The 27,491-nt window shown below is 37.4% G+C and overlaps 1 protein-coding gene across 1 annotated transcript in view; it reads right to left on the bottom strand.

The window, feature by feature from the left end:
• Window positions 1–2,700: 2,700 nt before the first annotated feature.
• LOC123513932 (5-oxoprolinase-like) overlaps window positions 2,701–27,491 on the bottom strand; it is a 25,897-nt gene continuing 1,106 nt past the window's right edge. The window contains exons 2-26 of the mRNA XM_045271429.1: window positions 26,654–26,845; window positions 25,627–25,868; window positions 21,687–21,871; window positions 21,543–21,562; window positions 16,821–16,928; window positions 16,600–16,696; window positions 16,234–16,397; window positions 15,594–15,707; window positions 14,105–14,306; window positions 13,733–13,955; window positions 13,392–13,530; window positions 12,785–12,917; window positions 12,078–12,222; window positions 11,762–11,909; window positions 11,063–11,175; window positions 9,989–10,145; window positions 9,488–9,604; window positions 8,320–8,564; window positions 7,316–7,427; window positions 6,881–7,105; window positions 6,416–6,561; window positions 5,799–5,896; window positions 5,474–5,571; window positions 5,108–5,264; window positions 2,701–2,727 (exon numbers count right to left, since the gene is read on the bottom strand). Coding sequence (XP_045127364.1) covers window positions 5,112–5,264; window positions 5,474–5,571; window positions 5,799–5,896; window positions 6,416–6,561; window positions 6,881–7,105; window positions 7,316–7,427; window positions 8,320–8,564; window positions 9,488–9,604; window positions 9,989–10,145; window positions 11,063–11,175; window positions 11,762–11,909; window positions 12,078–12,222; window positions 12,785–12,917; window positions 13,392–13,530; window positions 13,733–13,955; window positions 14,105–14,306; window positions 15,594–15,707; window positions 16,234–16,397; window positions 16,600–16,696; window positions 16,821–16,928; window positions 21,543–21,562; window positions 21,687–21,871; window positions 25,627–25,868; window positions 26,654–26,845 — 3,576 coding nt within the window. The 3' untranslated portion in view covers window positions 2,701–2,727; window positions 5,108–5,111. The remainder of the gene's footprint in view (window positions 2,728–5,107; window positions 5,265–5,473; window positions 5,572–5,798; window positions 5,897–6,415; window positions 6,562–6,880; window positions 7,106–7,315; window positions 7,428–8,319; window positions 8,565–9,487; window positions 9,605–9,988; window positions 10,146–11,062; window positions 11,176–11,761; window positions 11,910–12,077; window positions 12,223–12,784; window positions 12,918–13,391; window positions 13,531–13,732; window positions 13,956–14,104; window positions 14,307–15,593; window positions 15,708–16,233; window positions 16,398–16,599; window positions 16,697–16,820; window positions 16,929–21,542; window positions 21,563–21,686; window positions 21,872–25,626; window positions 25,869–26,653; window positions 26,846–27,491) is intronic.

Here is a 27,491-nt window from a genome sequence, read left to right as displayed (position 1 = left end):
TGTTACTGATGTTGACTTTGCAGGTTATGGTGTAACATCCTGAAGATAACTTGGTGGCTTTTCAGTGTGGAAACAAGGCTACTGGATCCTGTAGTCTTTGGTCAAGCCAGTCAGTTTAGAGAAACTGAGGAGATGCCACCATTGCTGTGGAGGTCTATGGTACAGTGCATACTTGTAATACAGGTAGGAACTGTGTGGACTTGTCCTGAGTTTTTCTGGGTCATAATCTGCAAGGCAGGTATAGAACTGAATTTGAATGAACCTTCCATCTATCATTAATTTTTTATTGCAGCAATTCAACCATTCTCCAAATGAATAATCCTTTTCTCATGTAGACTTGATGCATTCCACACCCCATGCTCTTCTACTCAAATATGAAAGGATGTAGTGGATGAGGGATTGTCCTTATGAAACTAGATTGTAGCCGTTGAATTTGCATTCCTTCTACGAATGTAGGTTAAGAGGGTGACATAAGTGGCATAAGTTATAACAAAGGGGATATGGCAAAATTTTCAGGATCAGTAACCAGTTTAGAACAAGAAATAATGTGTTCAAGCTTAGAAAAATTTAGATTTAGGAATGAGATGGAAAGGAATTGGTTCTCAAATTGTGTGGTAGATGAATAGAATGAACTCAGTAATAAGGTTGTTAAGTGCTAAGTCAATAGGGAGTGTTTACATATTTATTTAAAAGAAATAAAAGCAACAAGTTATATATTTTATCTATGAATATGAAGAACATTCAATTAATGAGAATTCATGCTTCCGTGTAGCAAAACTGCTACAAGTTTGTTACATGTCTTCTCATGTACCAGCAAAATTACTACAATTTTGTCTGTAATAACTATTATCTTCTAAATAAATAAAACATGCATGTGATGTTTTGGCACAGCTTGTTGGATGCTGCCTTCTAATATATGGCATTACAGTGCTTCTGCGCATTTCACTAAGAAGTTTCACTCTTGATTTTAAAGGCTGTTTTGTTTTGTTTGGGCTGCTGACAGTAATTAAGCACTGTTAACATTTTGTTTACTGTAAGGCAATCTGGTACAGGTTTTTGCCTGGTCAAGGCTACAAATGTACAAGTGACAAATGCAAGGTGTGTCAGCTTGGGTGGGGTCTTTAGGACTGATCTGAATGGTCCTATGAAGCACTGTGATGGATTCAATTGCCCAAACACATCGCAAAGGCAATGCTGACAAGAGCTGAGCAGATGATTTTATGACAGTTCTAACATGTATCATGAGTACATTCCCTGAATGTTTTCATTGTTTTTGCCAGCTCTGCCCTCAAAGTCTTGCAATGAATTAGAGGAAGGTGTCAAACAAGCTTTGCCGACATCACATAATGAAAATATGTGCTAAGCTATTTGCAATTTTTTTTTTTTTTATGTAGGGGAGAGAGCCAGCCAAGGGCAAAAAAAAGAAAAAAAAAAAAAAAAAGGCCCACTTGAGTGCTGGCTCCCTAAAAAGTGGTTAAGCGTCAGCCAAAATTGGGAAGCAAATGCCTCGATACCTCCCTCTTAAAAGAAGACAAATTGTAGGAAGTAGGAAATACAGATGCAGGGAGGGAGTTCCAGAGTTTACCAATGAAAGGGATGAATGAATGAGAGTACTGGTTAACTCTTGCGTTAGAGAGTTAGACAGAATAGGGATGAGAGGAAGAAGAAAGCCTTGAGCAGCGAGGCATGCAGTTAGCAAGATCAGTAGAGCAGTTAGCATGAAAATAGCGATAAAAGATAGAAAGAGATGCTACATTTCGGCGGTGAGAAAGAGGCTGAAGACAGTCAGAGGAGGGGAGTTGATGAGATGAAAAGATTTAGATTCCACCCTATCTAGTAAAATTGTGACTGGAACCCCCCCAAACATGCGAAAAGTACTCCTTACAAGGGCGGATAAGGCCCTTGTACAGAGTTAGCAGTTGGAGGGGAGAGAGAAACTGGTGGAGATGCCTCAGAACACCTAACTTCATAGAAGCTGTTTTAGCAAGAGATGAGATGTGAAGTTTCCAGTTAAGATTGTAAGCAAAGGACAGACCGAGGATATTCATTGTGGAAGAGGGAGACAGTTGAGTGTCATTGAAGAAGAGGGGATAGTTGTCTGGAAGGTTGTGTCGAGTTGATAGATGGAAGAATTGAGTTTTTGAGGCATTGAAAACTACTAGATTTTCTCTACCCCAATCGGAAATCTTAGAAAGATCGGAAATCGGGGATCCCTGCGTGATCTGTTGACTTCCTGAAGGGTTGGTCGTCTCTGAAAGGACGTGGAAAGATGTAGGGTGGTATCATCAGCATAGGAGTGGATAGGGCAAGAAGTTTGGTTAAGAAGGTCATTAATGAATAATAGAAAGAGTGGGTGACAGGACAGAACCCTGAGGAACACCACTATTAATAGATTTAGGAGAACAGTGGCTGTCTACCACAGCAGTAATAGAATGGTCAGAAAGGAAACTTGAGATAAAGTTGCAGAGAAGGATAGAAGCCATAGGAGGGCAGTTTTGAAATCAAAGCTTTATGCCAGATTATTATTCTATGCATGATCAATATGTAAAGTAATAACAGATAACATTCACAATAACTTTAACAGATAAACTTCATTGATGAAATTAACACAAGTAAAATAACTTTATATATGCTATATATATAGTATAAATTTTCTTTAGTATAGTTCTTTCATCTTATGACATTGTGGAGGAGTAGCTGCCAACAATGGGTCATGTTCCAACCATCCTGAAAGGGAAGTGATTATAAGTATAATCTGTTCCATTTTTTTTTTTTTTTTCTACTTAACATTTATAGATCACAGTTTACTTTTTCAGCCAGTGTTGACATGTAATAACTGTTACCATCAGTCTATGCAAATATCTGATATTTATCAAAGATAAAGATGGCAGCAGTTGTATATGTAATTATGATTTATGAATCTTATAGACATACACAAGGCAGCAATTATGTTCACATTATGTTGCCATAGGATGGTAGATAATAATATTAGAAATAATTTAATTTTACAATGGTTGGCATTTCTTCTTTTCACACACAGCCAGAGGGTGACAACTTGGTTATTATATAATCTATACACCGTTAGTTTAATTTTAAAGAATGCGTTTTCTCAGGTGAGGGTTACGTGTGACATGACTGTACCGGGCAACTGTTGTGTGTCGTAGAAACACTAAGTCGTCCTTACTGTCAGTGTGTTGTATTTTCAATGGCTTTTTCTCTTTTCTTTCAAAATTGTGCAATACAATCTGTGTGTGTTAATTTTCACTGACTTACTGTTAGTCTTGGCCCTTCCCTGTCAATGCCTACTCAGGCAGAGTGTTGCACAGCTCATTATTTGATTTGTCATTAATTACAGCCATGCTAATATTCTGTAGTGTTTATCAGTAGTACATCATCTGTCTTGTCGATAGTAGTCCTCTCACAGCAGGATAATGTTTTACGTAACTGAATAACTCACATGTTCACTATTGGATAATCTGCATCAGTGCATTATCATTCTTACAAGTTTTGGGGTATTAAAGTATTCTGTAATAACACGAGAAGTACTGATGGACAGATATGATTTATCGATAAACATTGCACAATGGCTGCAATTATATTAGTTATATTACACCCCACAGCTAAACAAAGCTTTTCAAAACATACATGCATATGGAACATTTTCTACTTACAATAACTTGTACTTTCCCAGCAGTATTTACACAGACTGGTGATTCATCCTTTACATTAATTAATCCAGAGCAGGCTGACAATTAATCACAAGGGAGCTAATCAGTTCAAACCATTTAATGTTGACCAGCCCATGCACAACATACTTCTGGCATGTGAGAGAAGAATTGTGGGGAGAATAACCCCCCTTCCTCATCAAAATCCATCCATCTCTCCCAACCCCCCCTCCTCTTCACCCCTTTCCTATCCCAACCCCCTCCTCTTCCTCCCTTTCCTCTCTCTCAACCCCTCCTCTTCCCCTTTCCTCTCTCTCAACCCCTCCTCTTCCCCTTTCCTCTCTTTACTCCTCTTCCCCTTTCCTCTCTCTCAAGCCCCTCCTCTTCCCCTTTCCTATCCCAACCCCTCCTCTTCCTCCCTTTCCTCTCTCAACCCCTCCTCTTCCCCTTTCCTCTCCCAACCCCTCCTCTTCCTCCCTTTCCTCTCCCAACCCCTCCTCTTCCCTCCTTTCCTCTCTCCCAACCCCCTCTTCTTCCCCCATCCATCTCTCCCAACCCCATCCTCTTCTCCCTTTCCTCTCTCCCAACCCCCTCCTCTTCCCCACTTTCCTCTCTCCCAACCCCCTCCTCTTCCCCCTTTCCTCTCTCCCAACCACCCTCCTCTTTCCCCTTTCCTCTCTCCCAATCCCCTCCTCTTCCCCCTTTCCTCTCTCCCAACCCCTCCTCTTCCCCCTTTCCTCTCTCCCAATCCCCTCCTCTTCCCCCTTTCCTCTCTCCCAACCCCTCCTCTTCCCCACCCCTTTCCTCTCTCCCAACTCCCTCTTCTTCCCCCATCCATCTCTCCCAACCCCCCTCCTCTTCTCCCTTTCCTCTCCCAACCCCCTCTTCTTTCTCCCCATCCATCTCTCCCAACCCCACTCCTCTTCCCCTTTCCTCTCTCCCAACCCCTCCTCTTCTCCCCTTTCCTCTCTCCCAACCCCCTCCTCTTCTTCCCTTTCCTCTCTCCCAACCCCCTCCTATTCTTCCCTTTCCTCTCTCCCAACCCCCTCCTCTTCTTCCCTTTCCTCTCTCCCAACCCCTCCTCTATCCCCTTTCCTCTCTCCCAACCCCCTCCTCTTCCCCCTTTCCTCTCTCCCAATCCCCTCCTCTTCCCCCTTTCCTCTCTCCCAATCCCCTCCTCTTCCCCCTTTCCTCTCTCCCAATCCCCTCCTCTTCCCCCTTTCCTCTCTCCCAATCCCCTCTTCTTCCCCATTTCCTCTCTTCCAACCCACCTCCTCTTCCCCCTTTCCTCTCTCCCCCTTCCCACACCCCTCTTCTGTCTCCTCAGCTTCTGCTGGAATCTTAGGAAGGACTGAACTGATTTGCTCCACTGCATTAATCAGTGAGCACTATATCATCTTCCTCCTCTGGAGTCTAGAGATTAAAGAGAACTTGGTTCTCACATCATTAAACACTTTCTTGAGCTTGTTTAAATTCAAATACACTTCCTCGTTGAATATATCTTGTTTTCTTCTCAGGTGGCCCTCTGTAGATGTCATTGGTATCATCATCTACACTTCCATATCCTCCTCCTCCTGGGGTCAGTAGTTGAAACATATCCTGGTGATTAAAATTACTTTAGATTTTACACTCCATACACACACACACACACACACCATTCTTACTTTGTTCTGATTGAGATAGACACATTGCTTCACTATTAAGTTAAAATGTATTCCTTCATCCAAATTGTGTGCATACCTACAATGCAAGTACTGAAAATTCTAAACACATTTGCCTTCAGTGCCATGATGTCATATGAAACTTACACCCTTCTGCACATCCACTGATGACTTAGAGGGGAGGCGTATCTTGCGTCCACACTTCCTTACCAAAAAATTATTGCCCTTCTTACCATCTTCACCACCTGCAATATGTTATACAATCTTTATTTTGCAAAATAAAGTTAAATTTCTATATTGTGTGGTGATTCAGTCCAGTGTTTAATTATATAATATGAAGTATATTCAAATATTCTGCACTATATTACTGTTACTTTCTTATAGAATGTAGTTTTACTTCAGTTACTCCCTTTAATTAACTATTTATATGAATATAAACATTGTGGGAGAAATGGAGAGAACAAGATAAAACCTTCAAGACCATAGGGAGCAAAGACTCTTCTTTCAGTGAGAATGGAAAGTGTCAGAGGGCGTCGGAATACAAGCTCTCTCACGACACCATCACCACCTCTGTAACATACAATTATAAATCAGAAATTAATTCAGGTGCATCAATGTTAAAGGATTGTTATTATTATTATTGCATTCAATTTTCCTTCTCATTCTTCTGGCCTGGGTGTGTTGAGGTCAGGTGAATATAAATGTTATGCAAGTTTATCTGATATTCAGAGCTGGAAGAAGTTGAGTGGACAATATGAACAGGAACTGTACAAATCTTACTCTATACTCTGCTGACTTGGTGTTTCTATATCCCCACTAATTCTTACTGAATTAAATACCACTAAACAGAACCATGGTGAGAAAACACTACGATAAGGTGAGCACATCAGTGACATCTTTGAGACTACCACACCAATTTCAGAGAAAAATGATTTACTTCAGGTATGTATCATGAATGAGTAAATAAATGTTATAATATTATTACATACTCTCCTTGAAAAAAATCTTTGGACAATTCTTTGCCCTGATATATGCAAAGCACACTTGGTCAGCACTTGCAAGTAGACCACATTCCACACCTGAACTCACCTGAACTTTCCACTCCCTCCAGTGTTTTTGTTGAGAGTAAATCTGTTGAGAAAAACAGGATAGCGACGTTCCAGGATCTCTGGGTCAGTTATACGTGTGTTGGTCATATGCACGTGGATCCCACTTCGGCCATGCCAGTCTGGACCCTGGAAAATATATCTTTTTCATTAGTGCACTTAAGATGACTTTCATTACAATAGCTTATACACTGTAAAAGGATTGGAAGGCTGTAGCAGAATACAAGATGTGAGAAGAGACATGGCTTTAAAACTTGTCTTGAAGATGTGTAAAGAGAGAGCAAGTTTTGTTTGTTCATTATCAACAGTGTCCATTACACTATGATCCATGCAACAAAGGATTAATGTAATTCAAACATGATTTTGGACAAAATTTAACATTTTAAGATATTAAGAGACCTGCCCTAGAATTCATAGTAAGATTCCTATAGAAAGTGAGTTTACTCACAGCTCCGGCCCCTCCTGCAACTGTCTCATAATATCCAACAGTATCATCTCCAAAAGTAATGTTATTCATGCATCCCTGAGAGGCAGCACAGGCACCAAATGCCTTCAAGATGACATCCACCACTCTTTGAGATGTCTGCACATTTCCACCTACAACTGCTGCATCCAGTGAGGGATCCAGTATGCAACCTTGAGGGATCTTGATGGCTATTGGCTTCAAGCAACCCTGAAATGCATTGCATAACTATTATTCAAGAAAGATCCCAATTCAAGAAAGATCCCAACTTTCATCAATGTTTTCAAGCCAAAAGTTTGACTATTATGGAAAACAAGTTTAACATATCAATAGCCATCTGGCAACACACTTGCATTGTATTAGTATTGTTATAATCATAAAAAAAAGAAAAGTTCTACCTCATAAACATTATTTCCTCACCTGATTGAGTGGTATATCATGGGCAACCATTGCTCGCAGGCAGTAGATGATAGCTGAGACAGTGATAGCTCTCGGTGCATTGCAATTGCCCCATACCTCAGGTCCTGTACCTCTGAAATATAATCAGAATTAATAAATAATTTGACAACATTAGTCTTTCTGCTGATATGCACACATGATCTCTAGAACCCAAAACATATTTCTGGGATCTATCAGATTGTGTGGATCTTCCATGCCATCAATACTGAAATATAATCAGAATTAATAAATAATTTGACAACATTAGTCTTTCTGCTGATATGCACACATGATCTCTAGAACCCAAAACATATTTCTGGGATCTATCAGATTGTGTGGATCTTCCATGCCATCAATACACTTGCAATTAACACTGTAATCAGTAACTTTCGTACCCTTGTATTTGGATCAGGGTTAAGGTTTCCCAGGACCTCGTTTCTAGACTGACCATTTTTTAAATAAAGCAAAAACAATCGTATTTCTCCTTTGTTCATAATGAAATATCAACTAACAAAATTTCACTTACAAATTATTTATACAACACTTAAACATAAGTGTGTACCAGTATTCAGCATTTACAAAAGTGAAAATGACAAAACTCATTTATTTCAAGTTTGGTTCTGCATGGACTGTTTTGGGAGAAACTCTGGACAACATAAAATTGAATTACCACTCAATCCAGTGTCAAAGAGATACTGTGTGTGTGTGTGTGTGTGTAGAGAGAGAAATATCAAGACATCTTCGGAAGGGAAGTGTGAATTTAAATAGTTTCTTGAATAATAGTGTAGAGAATTTTGAAAATTTAGCTGAAGCACATTTTGTCTAGTATGTATGCACTGTCTGCATTATGATAAATCTGTACAAGTTGAAAGAAATTATATACATTTTCCAATAAGACATTGCTAGTGTAGTGTATGATGAATTTACAGGTATGTGGACTCTGATGTACATAAAATCAAGTAAAAAAAAAAAAAAAATCATCTAACCCAAAATCAAAAGCAGCTGTTCCATCCTTGACATTTATGTTGACAGTCAGTTCTATGGGTGAACCATCATCCATGTGGTCAATGGCGTGCAGAGATGTAGCACCGGTAATTTTGTAGACACGGTTTCCCACATCTTTTAAGAGGTCTCGCACAGCATACTCAGCACTCTTTTGAATGTGGCTCATGTAGGCTTGAACTACATCTAAACCATAGAAGTCAATCAGCTCATTAACAAGCTGGATCCCCTGAAAACATGAGAGAAATTATATCCTACTAGTTTTCAATGTCAAATTACATATTTTTTCTGTTTTGATTTCAGCCTTACATGACCTCTGCAATAAACAGTCCAGTATTTCAATACATTAAAATACTCAATAAAATATTTATTGAGGAACAGAAATCTTCACTACTAAACAGCACTTCTGGAATACTGTAATGTCAAGTGCTCTGCTTGTAGCATTAAATAAAAAAAAAAAGAATAAATAAAGTTTTAAATAATATTTAGAAGAATATTAATAACCCATTGTTTTAAAGAGCTTTTTTCATTTCGTGAACAGTGCATAAGGATATAACAACACCCACCAAACTAATATTTTGTGGTGCTGTCAACTTTGGTAGTTATTAATATTTAACCAGCCTGAAGATAGGGTGTTGAATATAAGTATCTACTTTCTCTGCAAGTCTAAAGTTATTACCTACAATAATAAGAGGAAAATAGATTAAATTTATTCAACAATCTTCATGGCAGGATCAACAAATGTCCATGGATGCAGCAGGAGTGAGAAAGTTATATAGTGTCCAATTTGATCAGCAGATCAAAACCAGGTGCTAGTAAGGGATGAGTATTATGCTGCAAGAGATGTAAACTAGTTCCAATGTTGAACCCTGCAGGAGATCTCGAAATTGTTGCATATGCTACATAACTGACCCTCATTCCTTTGTCCTATAGGCACCTTAGGGATAGACTGTTAGGGAATAAAGATACAGAAAGCATTCTCAGTTTCCAATCTCAACTCCTTTTATTTTCCTGATGTGCCAGAAATATAGAATAGCAACATTTTTCCTATCTGGTCACAGAGTATGCAACCAGACTGTCCTTCTATCTCAGTAGAAATAATATTTATGAATGTCCAATTTTTTTAAGCTCTAGGATATTTGGAATATTTACCTTGTGATTTGCAGCAACTTGAGCACGTAGGTCAGAGAGATTGTCTCTCATGTTGCGAGTTCCTGAAGATCCTGGCATTTTCCCTGGAGCCATGAGCGCTTCTTTTAATTTTTCTTCCTGTGAAAGAAGCCTGAATTTCAAACAATAAAAAACGGTAAATATAAATTTATATATAGTAGGGTATACAAAAATGCAGTCATTATGACGTACAACTACAATAACGCACTGACATTTGAATAAATATTTAACTGGAATAAAGGATCAAAACCAGCTTAACAAACTCACCAATAATGTGACCACTGACGTTTTAATAGAGTTAATCGGAATAACAAACTAAAACTCACAAGATTAACTCATCAACTATGTCTTGAAACCTCATTCTTGAAAGAGCTAAAGTTTTAAGGTGGAAATTACAGAAGTAGACAAAGAGTTTCAGAGTTTACCAGAGAAAAGGATGAATGAATGGGAATGCTGGTTAACTATTGCATGAGAGTGAAATACCTGGAAGACTCCTCGATCGACCAACTTGAATGACAGAAACACTGCCCCTTCCTCATGGATGGAGGTGGAGTGGGGTGGCATGGATCCAGGTGTAATGCCACCAATGTCTGCATGGTGACCTCGGCTTGCAACATAGAATACTGGATGCTTCTCGTTCCTGAAAATTATAGTTTAGGAGTTGTAATTTGAAGTAACACATGTGGAAATGCTAACAAACAACAAAATTACACATTCAACAGCCTTCATCCCTATGTTTAACCTGTACAAAATATGAACAAAAACAAAAATGAACATATTTGTGGCTAAACCCAGGCAAATTAACTTTTCCTTTCAATGTATTTAGAAAAAAAAGTTATATGAGATGCAATACATGCAAAGGAGAATTCAATGCAGCCATTTAGGTGCATTCCTATCCCTTACAATAATGTAACACGGGAGGATGTTTGAGGTATGAAAACTGGCAAACAAGAATGACACTGGCACACATCTTGGTTATCATAGTGATGGACTCTCATCAGCACATCAGTACAGGGATGAGGTATGACATGTACTACTATATTCCCAAGAAGCGACCATCAATTGACCCATTCCCAATAATATTTCCTAAGAGGTCAGTGTGGTCACCAAAATGTGGTTTCAATCTAACAATCCTTGAAAAGAGAAGGAGTGACTTGTTGGATCTGTGCATTGCGCATACTTATATCTGATGAAAGGGTATCATTGTTGTAAAGATTAACTAAAATGTAAAGGTAAATGGTGGAATATTAGAACACATGGTGTGTCTGAAACTCTGGGACCTCTATCAAAACTTTGATTACTGTTTCTCAGACAAGCTCAGAGAGAATAGTGCATTTCTAGTTGATCTTAGAATCAACATGAGGGTTAAGGGATGATTTACATTATATTAGTGAAAACAACAGTATGGCATTGAGCTGAAGCAATGCCACTGAAGCATGCACGGTAGAAAAAGGAGGGTGCAATAGCTGTAAAATGTTTAGATTGATGTGGCTAATAAACATAGAAGAGATCAAGAAATGTGCTGATGAGGAGAGGAACCGTAACAGTGAGTCATACCTGTAAAACACTGGGGTGATAACAGTCAGATCAGGTAAATGTGAGCCACCTGCAGATGGGTGATTAGACAATAGAACATCCCCATCTTTGATTTCATTCCCCAAGACCTTCAGCTGGAAAGATCAATGATGACAATAACATCACTATTAGTTTGTATTCATCAATTTTCTTACACTACTCAAATGTGTAGACTTGAAAAATAATATGAAAAAGACCAAGCATGTTCTATCCTATGGAAGTCATCTACAGTGCCAAATGTCAATATTATTATTAGATTGTTGTTAGTGACAAAGAAAAAAAAAAAAGATAAACAATAAATGACCAGTTATCAACATTCATATACAAATGCCCAATTTCCTAAATAATGTATTGTTACAGTCACAACACTGAAATTAATCAAACTATACACTTTGAGTGAACAGTGCATCCATCTACACCTAGTCATCACCACAGAGCAGCTGCAGCTACTTTGGCATAACCAAGTGCTGTGGATGCCAACAGTAACACCAAAAATACACTTCCTAATGTCTATGTTCATCACTACTTCTGTGCAATTTTAATACCATAATACACATAAAAGAACATTCTCCCAGAAGGTTATGTGATTACAAGCCATGTGATATGAGTTTGAAAAGAAGATACAACACATATAGGAACAAAGACACATTCTTTATCCATCTGAAAGAAAAAAAAACTAACCTGATACTGGACAGTCTCTTGCATGGCTCCAAGATGAACAGGAATGTGTGGGGCATTAGATACCAACCCACCATCAGGACCAAAGAGAGCACAAGAAAAGTCTAGTCTTTCCTTGATGTTAGTCGAAATTGAGGTTCTCTGTAGAATTCTGTAAATATATGGGCAAATGTAATTAACTGAAACTGAATAAGAAATACATACTCATATCAAGGTTAAGAAATACTTTCCAGACAAGTTCATAATTGTGTGTTCAATCCAAAACAAAGCATAATTTGACAAACATGAATCACAATTTTACACAAACTTAAACACATACCTGCCCATCTGTTCAGCTAAACTCATGAACCTGTGAGAAAAAATGGAAAGCTGGATTGCATCAACTTCTGTGCTAATCACCTTCTTTCTAGCTTTCTCAATTTTTATCAGTACATCACCCTTGGCTGTGATGTTTCCTATACAATCTGCAATACAAAAAAATAAATAAATATATAAACAAAATCCACATTTTTAGTTTTTAGCAAAACTCATGAAATGACTGTCTAAAACTTGTGCATTGATGATTCCAAAGTATATAGAAAGTCTCAGTATATTTCAAGGTGTGACTGTTTCTAAAGCATTTGAGTTTATGGTGAATGAAGAGACTAATTTGAAGAAAAAGCTGGTTATAGTATCCATATTTAACATTTTCAGGTTCAATGTATTGACAAAGCCACAGAGATAAAAGGATGACAGAATACAATACACAAGAACTGTTCTGATCAAGAAAATGTGCTAGTTATAATCATTAATTTACTCAATTTAAAGTTTTAGCAATTAAGAACATTTCAGTTCTTTAGTTCTAGTTGTTTCATAAACACTATGCATACATGAATGTGCTTTAACACAAAATAGTCTAACGAGGTAAAAGTGCTTTATCCAACATGCAAACTCTCTACAAAACATGTATGGAAAAAAAAAATAAATAAATAAATAAAATAAAATAAATAAATAAATAAATAAATAAAAAAAAAATAATAAACAAACCTGGTTCAATCAAAATTGTAGAAAGCTTGTCCATAATGATTGCTGGTCCAGCAATGCAATGCCCAGCACTCAGAGAAGCAAGCATATAGACTTTGGTATCCAACCAACCCTCTTCAAAATATACACTTGTCACCTGTTGATTGAAATAATAAAGTAATCTGGTATATGATGCAATTTATACGTAGTGGGTAAATATGCTTAAAAAGTTTCACAGCACACAGTATGAGTATACTGCATGAAGGCACAAAAAGATGTCTGCAATGAAGGAGGTCAGTATTAGAGTAGATGAGAAAATGGGAAAAAAAAAAATTCAATCTGCATGGAGGACTTACAATACAGGAATAAACAGATTTTTCTCTCTTGACCACCACTAAAAAAAAAAAAAAAAAAAAAAAAAAAAAAAAAACAGGGAAACTGGACAGGCAAGATGTATGTTTGATGGGATCCATGGTTTTGGAGATTATTCAGAAAAGCTAGAGAAAATATGATGTACTTTTTTGTTCAATTCTCAAGTTTCAATTATTTGCACTTTTAAGTAGCTACATGCCTTGTGGTCAGTGTACTGTCTGCATTTCACATTTCAGTATTTAAAGCACAGGATATTTACCATTTCTGCAATGGGGTCTCCTTCACACTTTGATATTACTTCTTCTTCTGCAATGACTGACTTTCCAATTCCACGAACTCTGATGTCATCAACAATAATGTGCCGATTTTCAATTATAAAACCAAACTCTCTCTTGTACCTGAAAAAAGTGGTGTATCTTGAGAAATGTACGTATAAAATTATCATCCATTAGCAATATTCTATATTTTCCTTGAAAGTAGCACATCCTTCAATGCTCTTGATATAGCAAAGTGTACCAGATTCCCAAATGAATTTTCAGACACTGCTGACAATTTAATTAATACACGAGTCATTACCAAAAGTTCATAAAATGTACTCACCTTTCTATGAAAGCTTGTTCAAAGTCACCATACAAACATACTTTGCCCTTCTGAAGAATTGATGTTTTGGCATCTGAGCACATCAAGGCACAGTCTGTCCCTTCGTAGCGAAGATTCAAATAAGCTTCACAAACAATGTTTCTTGAAAATCCTTGGTTCCTTAGGGATGTTTTACATTCTTCTTCCAACGCCTCAAGTCGAGACTCCAAATATGAAAAATTTTCTGCAATATATAAAATTAGAGATCATCAAGAAAATGACAATATGCTTTATTATTTAAAAAAAATGACAAATTTGTATACATGAACACATATGGTCACACTTGATACATGTATCCTTACACCTTTTGACAGTCCGGTCACATGAATATACCTGGCTTATACACTTTGGCACATGGTTCTTGTGCTTCATGTACAACATCTGCAAGGGCCATCCCATATGCAGAAAGAATACCAGCGTACTTGTGAATGATGACTGTCTGCATGCCCAGTGCCCGAGCCACAGCACAAGCATGCTGTCCTCCTGCTCCACCAAACACAGCCAGGACATGCTGTGACGTGTCGTGACCTTTAGCCTGAAAATAATATTACATCTAATCTAAACTTCAGCAGTCATTTGACCTGCAAATCAATTTTATCAAAAACATAAACAGCATTACATTCCCTTTTAAGGGATAATACTGCTATTCAAAACTGTAATGCAAGATCAAACTCAAACTTCTTCAGGTAAGTTTTATTCCATTTGTACAGGCAACCCCGACTTAACGAAGGTTCACACAACGAAATTTCGCTACAACGAAGCTTTAATTTTACTACCATCTGCTCGTTTAACGAACACCAAACTCGCTTTTATCCAGGTAATTTTTTCCAAGTCCGAAAGCCCCACTGTATCGTGCAAGCTGACAGGTTTTTGAATACACCAGCACCTCTTGTGGACAACACGTGCACCACTCCCCCTGTTCAAAACAATAACAGCATCAGCAGCAGCTCGTCTTCCCTCACTCAACTTACCACCAAAACGCCCTGCAATGTCGCCTAGCATTGCTAAGAAGACCAGGAAGTCTCTTACTCTCGAAGTGAAGCTGGATATTATTCACAGACACGAGAAAGGTGAGAAAACTAATAGCATTGCTCTCCACCATCTTGACTCCATCTACTGTCTCTACTATTTTCAAGTAAGCAGACTCTATTAAAAAGGCTGGTGAGACCATATCTTCCTTGCAAGCTAAAAGAACCACCTGAACTCGTGACTCTACAATGGATAAAATGGAAAGCCTTGTGGAAATGTGTTACACAAGTTTTGTATGCGATACAATGATGAGCCCTTTGTTTACATTCCACAGGTTGCCAGTTAGTGTCTTTCCTGTTTCACTCTCCCTCCCTTCATAAATTTAAGATAAACATTATAAAGTTACGTACACACATACATTAGTGTACATTATAATGACTTAAATTAAACTGCCTAAATGTTTAACTTCATAATTTTTACTTTCATTAAACCTTTCACTGTACTATGATGCACTCTCGCTTTGTTTACTCTCAATGGAAGTTCAAGTCAGGGGTTAAACTTGTTACAATCGGTTCGCTTAACGAAGTTTCGCCTAATGAAGGGTTTTTAAGAACGTAACCCCTTCGTTAAGCGAGGGTTGCCTGTATTTGCATATTGACAAGATGGAATTGTCATGTCTCCATACCTATAATTACCCAATTTCTCTTTGAATTTGCTCACTATTTCAGATCAATGCTTCGTGTATGTGTATGCCCATACTGTGCCTACAAGGATACAGAATAATCACACTCAAGGTATCATAATGTTGCTAAACAAATGTCAAAGAAATAAAAAAAAAAAAAAAAAAACTTGCCTGAGTAAGTGCTCTGATGGGTCGACACATTGTTTCATTGGCCACACGAATGAATCCCATGGCTACCTCTTCAACGCTGATTTCTTTATTGTCGTTTGAACTGAAGGCATTAACCTGCAGCAAAATGCAGAAAAATCCTCAGAGAAAGGAAAGATCAAAACAGTTCAGAAGAAAAATCAAATAAATATACAGCCATATATTTATTTGATTGATGCTTGTGATGGTGGTGATTATAATTTTCACAGCATTAGCTGCAAATCTATCAAGGTGAATGCTTACATGCTGATCAACATAGCCACAACACTGAATAGATATGTAATTGTGTTTTATCATACTGTGATATTATTTCAATTTATCTTTTCACTTATAGTGATATAGCATATGCAATATATACTACGAATGACATACCTTGCCATATGAAATGTTGAATCTAGCGAAAACTGAATCACATCTTTTATAGTATTTGTGAAATAAAGCTAGTTTGGTTAAATAGCAGTTCCCTGATTGTAGGAGTGATGTACTTCACATAAATTTTTCTGCTATGACTAATTACTCAAACATAGCAAAAAGGAGTATGGTTTCTTGATGGGCAGTGCCTAATAATGAATCTTTAGTTTAAACATTACTTCAGATCAGTTACCTCTTTAGCAACTTCCTTGAAAGCTTCCAGGGTTTGCTTTTTATCAAGAGGTTCATTTTCATTTGGACCAAATATCTTTGGAAAGTAGTCAGGTAAGAGTCTACCTAACACCAAATTGGCATCAGTGACAGCAAGCGGCCCTCCTTTTTTATAGCAAACTGGCCCTGAAAAAAAAAAAATAATAAATAAATAAAAATAAAATCAATAAAGTTACAATTTAGCACAGGATAAAAGATGCAACATTTTGTCTGTGTTACCTTCTTTTAGGATGTCAGTATAGTTCACTGGTAGATATACCAAGAAAAACTTTGTGTGTGTTGAAAAAAAAAATTGCAGTATTCATTACAAACAGGGTTTTGCACTTACCTGGGTGAGCACCTGCTGAGTCTGGCCCTACAACAAACATTCCAGAGCGGAAGAACAGTCGTGAGCCACCCCCAGCAGCAACAGTGTTTACATCAAGCTGAAAAGCAGTATTCAATTACACTCACACACCCACAATCTTTCTAAGTATTTTTTTTAATTGAAAGGAGTGTTTGAATTGCTTTATTATATAGAACATTTACTCTAATCTTCACTGAACTTGCCTGTGGGGCTTGAATGGTAACACCAGCTGTTGTACTCTCAAATACATGTTCATATTCACCAGCATAGCGAGACACATCTGTTGATGTGCCTCCCATGTCAAGAAAATTCTGGAGTTAGAAGGTAAAATTGAAAAACTGTTTGAAAAGTATGAGGGCCTGGAAACGAGTTATGACAATGTAAAGAAAGACTGTGCCGATATGAAGAAGGAAAATGCAGCACTGAAAGAGGAAGTTAAGCTAATTAAAGTGAATTGCGAAAAATGTGGAGAATCTCTAGGAAAAGTGATGGAGAAGCAGGCTGAATGGAAAAAAAGTCAGGAAGTGGAAAGAAAGGAGGTAAATTACAAAGTTGCAAGTCTGGAAAAGGAAATCAAAGAGTCAGGGAGAAAACTTTGGGCCTTGCTGAAATTATAGATCAACAGATCATAGAAGAAGATAGCTGAGAAAGTGGTGAAGGTTATTAAGTCAAATGAGACATTGGTGAGGAAACTGTAGACAAAAGAGATGTGTGGTGATATTTGGTGTGGAGGAGGATAAGACACCGAGTAAAATGGAGAGAGAAAAACATAAAAAGGTGATAAATAATATCATTAATGTGGTGCAGGAGGAGGAAAAGACCTAGTACAAGAAATAGAGGACTTCCATAGAATTGGAAAGTTCACAAGAGAAGGTATGAGGCCAATAAGAATCAAACTTAAGTCACAAAAGGATGTAGATGAATTGGTGGAGAAGTCATGGAGGCTAGCCCAGCAGGAAACAACAAGGAAGATTTGGTTGAGAAGAGATCTCGGTGAAAAGGAAGAGAAATGTTAAATGAGTTGAGAAAGGAGGCTTTGAAAAAAATGAAGAGAGGACAGAAGAGAGAAGAAAGAGTTTTCTGGAGAATCTTGGATATGAGACTGAGGAAGTGGTTCATAACCCAGAAAAGTACAGCAAGAAAGGACTAAAGAAACTTACATATGAGCGAAATGTAATGTATTCCAACATAAATGGAGTGATATCGGGGATTTTAGAACTCAACGATTACTTGAGGACAAGAACCCAGATATTGTGGGTCTTACTGAAACAAAACTGAGAGAGGAGAAGACCTGATGAAGGTTGGAGAAGGAAATATAACGTTTGGAAAAGAAATAGAGTAGGTAAGATGGGAGGAGGAGTGATGTTGCTGGTTAAAAAAGATATAAAGGTGGATCAAGTGAAAAAAGGTATGGGAAAGGCAGAAGTGCTAAAGATCAGAGCAGAAACTAATGAAGGAAAAAGAGGCACTACATAGTGGTGTACGTACCACCTAAGACAAATGCATGGTCAGTACAGGAATATGAAGAAATGATAAGTGATACAGGAACATGTCTGGAAGAAATGTTGGGTGGCTGTGAACGAACTATAATGATGGGAGATTTTAATTGTAAAGAGGTGTGTTGGGAGGACTGGTCAATGGAAGGATCAGAGACAACATGGGAAATACACTATTGACACTGGCAATGGAAAATGTGTTAACTCAGTGGGTCAAAGAAGATACTAGGTTTGGAGGAGAGGAGCATCGTCAAGACTGGACTTGGTCTTTAGTACAGAGCCAATGGTCATTGAGGAGATGAGGGTGGAGTGCCCTTTAGCAAAGAGTGATCATGCAGTTTTGGAGTTCAAGGTGATAGACGAAGAGAAATCTAGAAGAAATGAAGAATATAAAGTGGGAAGATGGAATTATGCCAAGACAGATTTTGGAAACCTAAAGAAATTCTTTCAAGAGACAAATTGGATGAAATTCAAGAGTGCTAAGGAGCAAATGAAAAGTGGAAGGAATTTATAAAAATATACAAAGAAGGTGAGAAAAATTTGTACCAATAAGACAACATAGAAGTTGGAAAGCAGGACTGGTTTAACGATAGATGTGAAAAGGCTAGAACAAGAAAAGAGGATGCATGGAAGAGGTGGAGAAGGAAAAGACGGATTAAGCAGTGGGAAAGTTACAAAAGAGCAAGAAATGAATATGTGTTGATTAGAAGAGAAGAAAGAAAGAAACAAGAAAAGGATATAATTGATAAATGTAAAGACCAACCAAGGCTTTTTACAGACATGTGAACAACAACATCAAAAATAGAAAGTATTGAAAGTTTAGAAGTAAATGGAGTATGCAGTGAAGATCCCAGGAAATGGCAGAGGCTATGAATGGATGCTTTCGGAAGGTATTCACAAAGGAGACTGCTTTTGACAAACCACTGGTAATGGAACAGAAAGGGATTATGAAGGAGTTTCAAGTAACTGTGGAGGAGATCAAGAACATGATGGGGAGTTTAGAAGTGAGAAAAGCTGTGGGACCTGATGGGGTATCAGGATGGATTTTAAGAGAATGCAGGGAGCAATTGGCAGAAAAAGTTTGTGAAGTAATTGATGCCTCATTAAGGGAAGGTGTAGTGCCCCAAGACTGGAAAAGAGCTAACATTGTCCCAATCTATAAATCAGGTAACAAGAGAGACCCATTGAACTATAGACCAGTGTCACTTACAAGTGTGGTAGCTAAGATGTGTGAGAGGGTGGTGAAGAATAGATGGACAGACTTCTTGGAGAAAAATGACATACTTTGTGAGTGTCAATTTGGTTTTAGAAAAGGGCGTTCATGCACGACAAACCTGATATGTTACTATTCGAGGGTGATAGATGTAATACAGGAAAGAGATGGTTGGGCTGATGGAATATATCTGGATTTAAAAAAGGCCTTTGATAAGGTACCACACCAGAGACTGATCTGGAAACTTGAAATGGTAGGAGGAGTGCATGGCAGTTTACTAAAATGGATGGAAGACTTTTTGGTAGGAAGAGAAATGAGAACAATAATTAAGGACAGACCATCAGAATGGGGATTGGTGGAGAGTGGAGTTCCACAGGGATCAGTGTTGGCACCAGTAATGTTCGCAGTCTACATAAATGACATGGTGGATGGGGTGTCCAGTTATGTGAGCCTATTTGCAGGCGATGCAAAATTGTTAGAAAAGTGAGATGTGACAAAGATTGCGAACTACTCCAGGAAGACTTGGACAGAATATGGAAATGGAGCTGTACATGGCAAATGGAGTTCAACACGACAAAATGCAAGAAAATAGAGTTTGGCAAGAGTGAAAGAAGAATCAGGAGTATGTACAAGATAGGAAATGAAGACATAAAACCAGTCATGAAGAAAAAGACCTTGGGGTGACAATTACCAATGACCTATCGCCAGAGAGACATATAAACAAAATAATTGGAGAAGTATTGAACTTATTGAGGAACATAAGAGTGGCGTTCGTATATCTAGATGAAGAAATGATGAAGAAAATAATTACTGCAATGATAAGACCGAGGCTTGAATATGCAACAATACAGTGGGCTCGAACTTAAAGAAACACATAAGGAAACTAGAGAAAGTACAGAGGGCTGCAACAAAATGGTGCCTGACTTAAGAGATTTGACTTATGAAGACAGACTGAAAAGAATGCAACTTCCAACCCTGGAAAACAGAAGAAAGGGAGACCTGATAGCAATATACAGAGTGATGATTGGCATGGAAAAATGGATAGGGAAGATCTGTGTATGTGGAATGGAAGAATGTCGAGAGGGCATGGGAAAAAACTAAAAATGGCCACTTATAGGAGAGATGTGAAAAAATATAGCTTCCCTCATAGAAGGGTGGAAGCATGGAATAGTTTAGACGTGGAAGTGGTCAGCAAAGGAATATTCATGATTTTAAGAAAAAGCTGGACATTAATAGATATGGAGACGGGACAACACGAGCATAGCTCTTTTCCGTATGTTACAATTAGGTAAATACAATTAGGTAAATACACACACACACACACACACACACACCATCTTCTCATTAAATTTGTTTACACTGTAGAATAGGTAATCTTTTAATGTTTAGCAACAAACAAAGCTGCAACATTGATGGTTAACCAGTAAGTTAATCAGTGATGAAAATAACTGCACTGAGATTAATTATTGTAGAGTAAATAGTTATTTATGTGCTCCTAGTCCTCCTGCGAGAGAGAGAGAGAGAGAGAGAGAGAGAGAGAGAGAGAGAGAGAGAGAGAGAGAGAGAGAGAGAGAGAGAGAGAGAGAGAGAGAGAGAGAGAGAGAGAGAGAGAGAGAGAGAAATCAATGCTAAGCTGCCACTCACACAGGCAGGAAGACCATGCATTATCATACGTCACTGGAATGCCTTATTTTCGATCATAAGTACTCCTGACCTGCATCTACCACTACCTACCATAATATGACTGCCAAAAGATTAATTACACATACATAAATATATATGTGTATATACACCTATATAATTATATAACTAAACATCCTTAAATCTTACCGCAAGTTTTCATGTTACCAAGAGAAGGTGAACCAACTGTAAAATAAAATTAAATCTTGAAGGTGTATGCTTTTAGTGGACACAAAAAATCACTGCAATTCTGCAAAACAATATAAATTAGTACAAGACAATATCAAAGTTTAAGTGTGATTTGCTTTAGAGACTGCCAAGAGAAAAACTACGATGCACAGCAACTGAAATGGTCAGTTAACTGTGAGAACCAATCTCTCAGCTTTAACAAGGTTAGTGGTGTGTGACGTGTAGAGCATCATTCTAGGGTTTATCTTACTCATAGATCATTGGCCCCATGGTGAAGTAATGAATAACTCCAATACACATACATGGCCACTGAACCAATCTCTTCCAATACACAAAGCCATACTCACCTTGTAATACGCATGTAAAACTGAAATTCAAAGAAGTATTAAGTTCAATAACTTATATTTGTTCTTTGTGTATCATTATAAAACTGAACTTTTGTTATTAAAGCAAGAAAAGTAAATCTAGTACACATAATGGAAGACATTAACAACAAGGCAAAAAAGCAGTAACCTTAAGATAAGCCTTGATGTGAGGAGTGAGGTAAGCATCTGAGCTTGCAGTGAAGCCACGAGGAACAGCCTTCACCATAGGGATGACAAGTGAGGAGAGAGACACATGACTGAATCCCATTTCAATAGCAATGGCTCCAACTTTTTCCTCATGAGCCTTATACCTGAAAATATATGAAGAGCTATCACTTATGATTCAGTCTTTGCCATGTATCTTCCAATACAAATAGTACTACTACATGCTCAAAATACATTGGTGAATCCCCCTCACTAAAATTTATACAACAGTAACTTGCAGTACAAGTGCACAATAATACCAGAAATTTGTCTTACAAGCTAAAGCTTATCCGAATTTTTTGTCACTGTGTACGGGCAGAAATTCATTACATGAGTGAATCTTATACAAGTAACTGCTAGCAGGTATTGAGGTCTCACATGGTCTCCTAACAAGTACAACCTTCACTAGCTCAGTTCACATTAACATTGCAAAACTGTTTTATACATACATAGTTATATATATATATATATATATATATATATATATATATATATATATATATATATATATATATATATATATATATTCCTCTTTGAACCAAATGGATTACTGTACTTGCATTTCTCTTCTGCTTTAAATCCAATAAGAAAATTATTTTTAGGTGCTTTCTGGGGGTGAAATGGAATACTTATATTTCATTTAATGTCAGTGGGAAAAATGATTTTGTAGGAATAAAATATTGTAAAACAAGCTCAGTTATAGAATGAATTAAACTTGTACTGTAACACCACTGTAAAGGCCTACTTTGTGATAACCTAATAAATTTCAATCTCCATTATAGGAGGTGGTTTTAAGGTGACAGTTATCAACAGTGCAGGTTTTATCATATAGAAAACTGATACACCTCTATGCCTTCAATTCTCTCTATATTTTCATTGAAAAATTTGAAAGTTTGCTGTGGTGCATCTTATGAAATACATACACATACAGGCAATTCTAATGCATTCAGAAGTACTGGTAACCCCCACTTAACAAAGGTGTTACGTTTCTAAAAAACCTTCGTTAAGCGAACCGATTATAACAAGTTTAACCCCTGACTTGAACTTCCATTGAGAGTAAACAATGTGAGAGTGCATCATAGTACAGTGAAAGGTTTAATGAAAGTAAAAATTATGAAGTTAAACATTTAGGCAGTTTAATTTAAGTCATTATAATGTACACTAATGTATGTATGTATGTAACTTTACAATGTTGATGATCTTAAATTTATGAAGGGAGGGAGAGTGAAACGGGAAAGACACTAACCAGCAACCTGTGGAATGTAAACAAAGGGCGCATCATTGTATCACATACAAAACTTATGTACCACATTTCCACAAGGCTTTCCATTTTATCCATTGTAGTCACGAATTTAGGTGGTTCTTTTAGCTTGCAAGGAAGATACGGTCTCACCAGACTTCTTAATAAAGTCTGCTGACTTGAAAATAGTAGAGACAGTAGATGGAGTCAAGATGGTGGCGAGCAATGCTATTAGTTTTCTCGCCTCTCTCGTGTCTGTGAATAATATCCAACTTCACTTTGAGAGTAAGAGACTTCCTGGTCTTCTTAGCAACGCTAGGCAACATTGCAGGGCGTTTTGGTGGTAAACTGAGTGAGGGAAGACAAGCTGCTGCTGATGCTGTTGTTTTGAACAGGGGCAGTGAGTGGTGTGCGTGTTGTATTCAAAAGCCTGTCGGCTTGCGTGATGCGGCGGGCCTTTCAATCTTGGAAAATATTACCTGGATAAAACTTCATTAAGGCGAGTTTGGTGTTCGTTAAACGAGCAGATGGTAGTAAAATGAAAGCTTTGTTGTAGCGAAATTTCGTTTGTGTGAACCTTCGTTAAGCGGGGGTTGCCTGTATATTAAACAGTTAAAACTACTTCTTTAAGTAAATGAAGATTAAAAGAATACTGGAGTGAGTCTCTAGGCAGAATATATAGTGTCAAAATAACAAGAAAAATAGACACATGCACAGTACAGTACATAAAAATACAGGCAGACCACAGTTGACAAATTCTTTAGTGAAAATTCTTTTATGAATTGATAATCTAAATTCTGCATTTGAGGAGTCTCATGCTGAAGTAGCGTAACCGCCACCCTGACCGTTTTTGAGTTAGTACCGGTTCCTGGTAGATGGCAGTCTCGTATGCCATGTGACAACAAAGAAACACCCGATAGCCACCTCTATGACCCCAAGGCAGAGGGTTTAGAGTCAGGTACCAACACGCAATAAATATGTGAAGGAGGTCTGAAATTTCAGAGTTAGAGTAGCTTATGAGCCACTGCGAGCTAGCCAATGGGAGCGCGGGTTGTGGGAAAGCCACCGCTCAGCCAATCATAGCCACGTTACCATCCCGCTTCTTCAGTCAGGTGGCGCCATTCTTACAACACATGTTGCATCTCCCTGGGAACTCTCCCTGTTTTCAGCCCTTTTTCTTGTGGATTTACCTGTCAAAATGAGTGACGCTGGTGATCAGAGTGGAGGGGAGGTGTCAGTGCTTAAGGCGAGTAAGCATAGATGGCCGGAGACGTGGGGAAAAAAATGTGAGGAAGGCAAAGAGAAACCGAGGTGAGGAGTATGTGAGTCAGGGAGGGAAGGTTGTGGCGGCATGAAAGGTTGGCCCAGATTGTAAGTGCAAAAATAAGTGTTTTGCCAAGGTTAGTGCTGATAATATTAAAGTGATATTTGATGCCTTTTGGGCCATGGACAGTCATGATGACCCTGACGATGACCTGTTAGATTACTAACAACCTGACAACCCCTTCCCTGTAATCAACTTCTTGAGCAGAACAGAAACATAATTTTAGGTGAGTGTGGGAATTGATTTCATTTATTATTAATAGTGTCAAACCGGAGACATTAAAAAATGATTAATAATTAGATTTATCAAGATTTGGTAATTTTTCATAACCTGACATGTAATTTCTAGCATTATCCACCATTTTTTCATTGAAAAGTACATAATAGAAGTTTCTAACAGTTAATTCCTCCCTGGTTTGACACCATTTCTATTGATGGTTGATGTTTCGAACTTTCGAGTGATTTTTCTATTGTGAAAATGGCATTTTTTCATCCCAATACTCATTTCATGTGAAAGCTGGTTTTAAAAAGCTTTTCACTGGTGTATAATACATTATATTTTCATCCGCGTTATCATTGTCTAACTTTACGGGCGTTTTTCTCAAAACTATTAGTGGCGGTTACGCTCCTTCAGCACGAGACGCTTCATTTATATGACAGGACAAGACAAAATTATATTCAAGCTTCAAAACTTCAAATTCTTGTAAACTGTGGTTCACTTGTTTCAGGGCAAGATACATCAAATATAAGAAAGTGAGACCCCAACATACGATGAGATTGACCCAAGATAGAATCTAATTGCCAAGTTAACTTGATCAAAATATGCACAGTAAGAAATGAGCAATACAATGTGCATGCGGTGACGTCATGTGGAAATATGCCGACAGACTACAAGTGAATAGTTACATGTAAACAATGTATCTGGAGCTCATACCAACCAATAAATGAGTTTTTCTCAATCAGTGTGGTAGAGATGGAGGCAGCCTCATTGTTTCTGCAGCCTCCCTACATAGCATTTTTCATTGGTACTCTTGGAGGAATAAAGTTCATTGTGATTGTAGATTTAAATACTAAGAAATGATTATCAATGAATTTCTAACAAAACAAAACTGACAGCAAAAGAATTTATGCCGAGAAATATCACCAACTTCATTACAGCTTATAGAAAGCAAGCTCTCCAAATTAACGCAATGTAATAATAATGGAAGTTGAATGTTAGTGGCAAAAACTGAGGAGAAAATTGATGTGATATGGGCATTTTCAAAATAAATCTAAGAAATAAGGTAAATGGATACTTACATATAAGCGTGAAGAAGTACAACAGCTAAGGATGTAATACCCTTCTTTAAAATTTTTTTCAAATCATGTCTAAGTTTAACCTCATCAACTTCTTTCATCACCAAGAGCTCTTCTCCTGTCAAACCCTGTTTCACCTTCCACTGTTCTGCAGTAATTTCTTCCAAGGAGGCATCTTGCCTGGGGAGGACACGCTCTCTCACTTCTACTACTTCTTCATACAGAATGTCAGGGCATAATATTTTCTGCAAATGGGGGTACAGAGATTGTGATTGTGAATAATGAGTGTACTGATTTCTAGTGAGATACAAGGCAGGTCCTGGTACAAGATTGGAAGCTATGGCAATTGAAGAAAAAGAAAAAGAAAAGTCCACATAACTATTCTATTAAGTAAATTGGCATTAGGTAGTCAATACTGACTGAAACAATAAAAAATCTTCTTTCTAAAACATGATATGGTTTGGGGCAGATATCTGGACCAAGTAATCTACAACATAGCTATATTTTTGTGAGATTATCTAACTTTAAAAATCATGAAACTTAGGAAAATGATGATGCTATCCTTAACATATCTGTGATCTTCACTGGATTTAAATTTTAAAACTTTTTAGACAGAAAATGGAGTCAAAGTGATAAGACAAGGGTATATACAATATGTATGCAGTAATAATAAATACTGATAAGATTACTATTCCACAAGCTGTATTAATGACAGAGTATCTCTTTGCAGGCAACACACAAATAATTATATTTTTCATTAATTATAAAGGGAATGGTATTCTGTAGTCAACAATGCACATGCTTCTTCAAAGACTGTCTGGCCATCACTAACATTACCTGTTCATTGAGATAGTAACTAAATCAGCTACCTGATACAAGATGAGTGCCAACTACAAAATGGAATGTCTATTATCAAATTTCTAGCATGACATACAATCATGTCAAGATTTCTTAGACGAATACATCAAGGATACCTTTCTTGTCATGATAAACATATGTAATAAATACATAACATAAGTACAAGACTTACCAAATCAAATATATTTGGTCGAGCTTGATTGCCAATGTGCAGAAGGTCCCTAAAACCTTCAGTTATTGCCAATGCCATTCTCTCTCCTTTTCTTTCCAAAAGTGCATTTGTAGCCACTGTTGTGCCCATCCGAATCCATCCAATGTTACTGGTATCCACTGGTTTTGTTTTTGGTGAACTTTTTCCAGTCTCCTTCAAATGAAATGTATTCATGAAACAACTGTAAACATATAAAAACCTACTGAAGAGCTGAAAATAAGGTCACATTAACTGTATGAAACAAAGTAACACCAGACTATCTGTACGAAATACATACATGGGTGATCAAACTATGAAAATATAAGTAACAATTAGTTCCAAGCAATAGCTAGAGAGAAAAACATGGCATTCTACACTGAAACTGAAATTTTAGATCCTACTTGCTATCCATACAAGTGTCTCTCATACAAGTAATTGTCTGTATTGTCACACTATTGCCTTAGGTTAAGACAAAACAAAGCCAAAAGTATAATCTAACTTATAATCTAACATTATGCCCTAACTCTATGCAATTCTATAATCCTATCAAAGACATAATTATAGTTGCATAAATTAATGTATATATTTATAAAAATCTAGTTCTTTACAAAATTGTTTTACAGAAACTAAGTACTATACTATTTGATTAGAAGGCTTAAGGAGCAAAAAAGAAAAAATGATATGATATATAAAAGTGTTACACAGTGATAAAGAAAACACTTGAGAGATAACAAACCTTTCATCAAGTGGTTTGCTCCTACTAATAATGGCAAGCTGTAAAGAAAATTTATGATGGCAAGATATCTATAATTGATATTCT

Source organism: Portunus trituberculatus, chromosome 37 (genome assembly GCF_017591435.1).
Source record: "Portunus trituberculatus isolate SZX2019 chromosome 37, ASM1759143v1, whole genome shotgun sequence".
NCBI lineage: Eukaryota > Metazoa > Arthropoda > Malacostraca > Decapoda > Portunidae > Portunus > Portunus trituberculatus.
The sequence above is the reverse complement of the archived record's forward strand: the minus strand, read 5'-3'. Positions and strand labels throughout refer to the sequence as shown.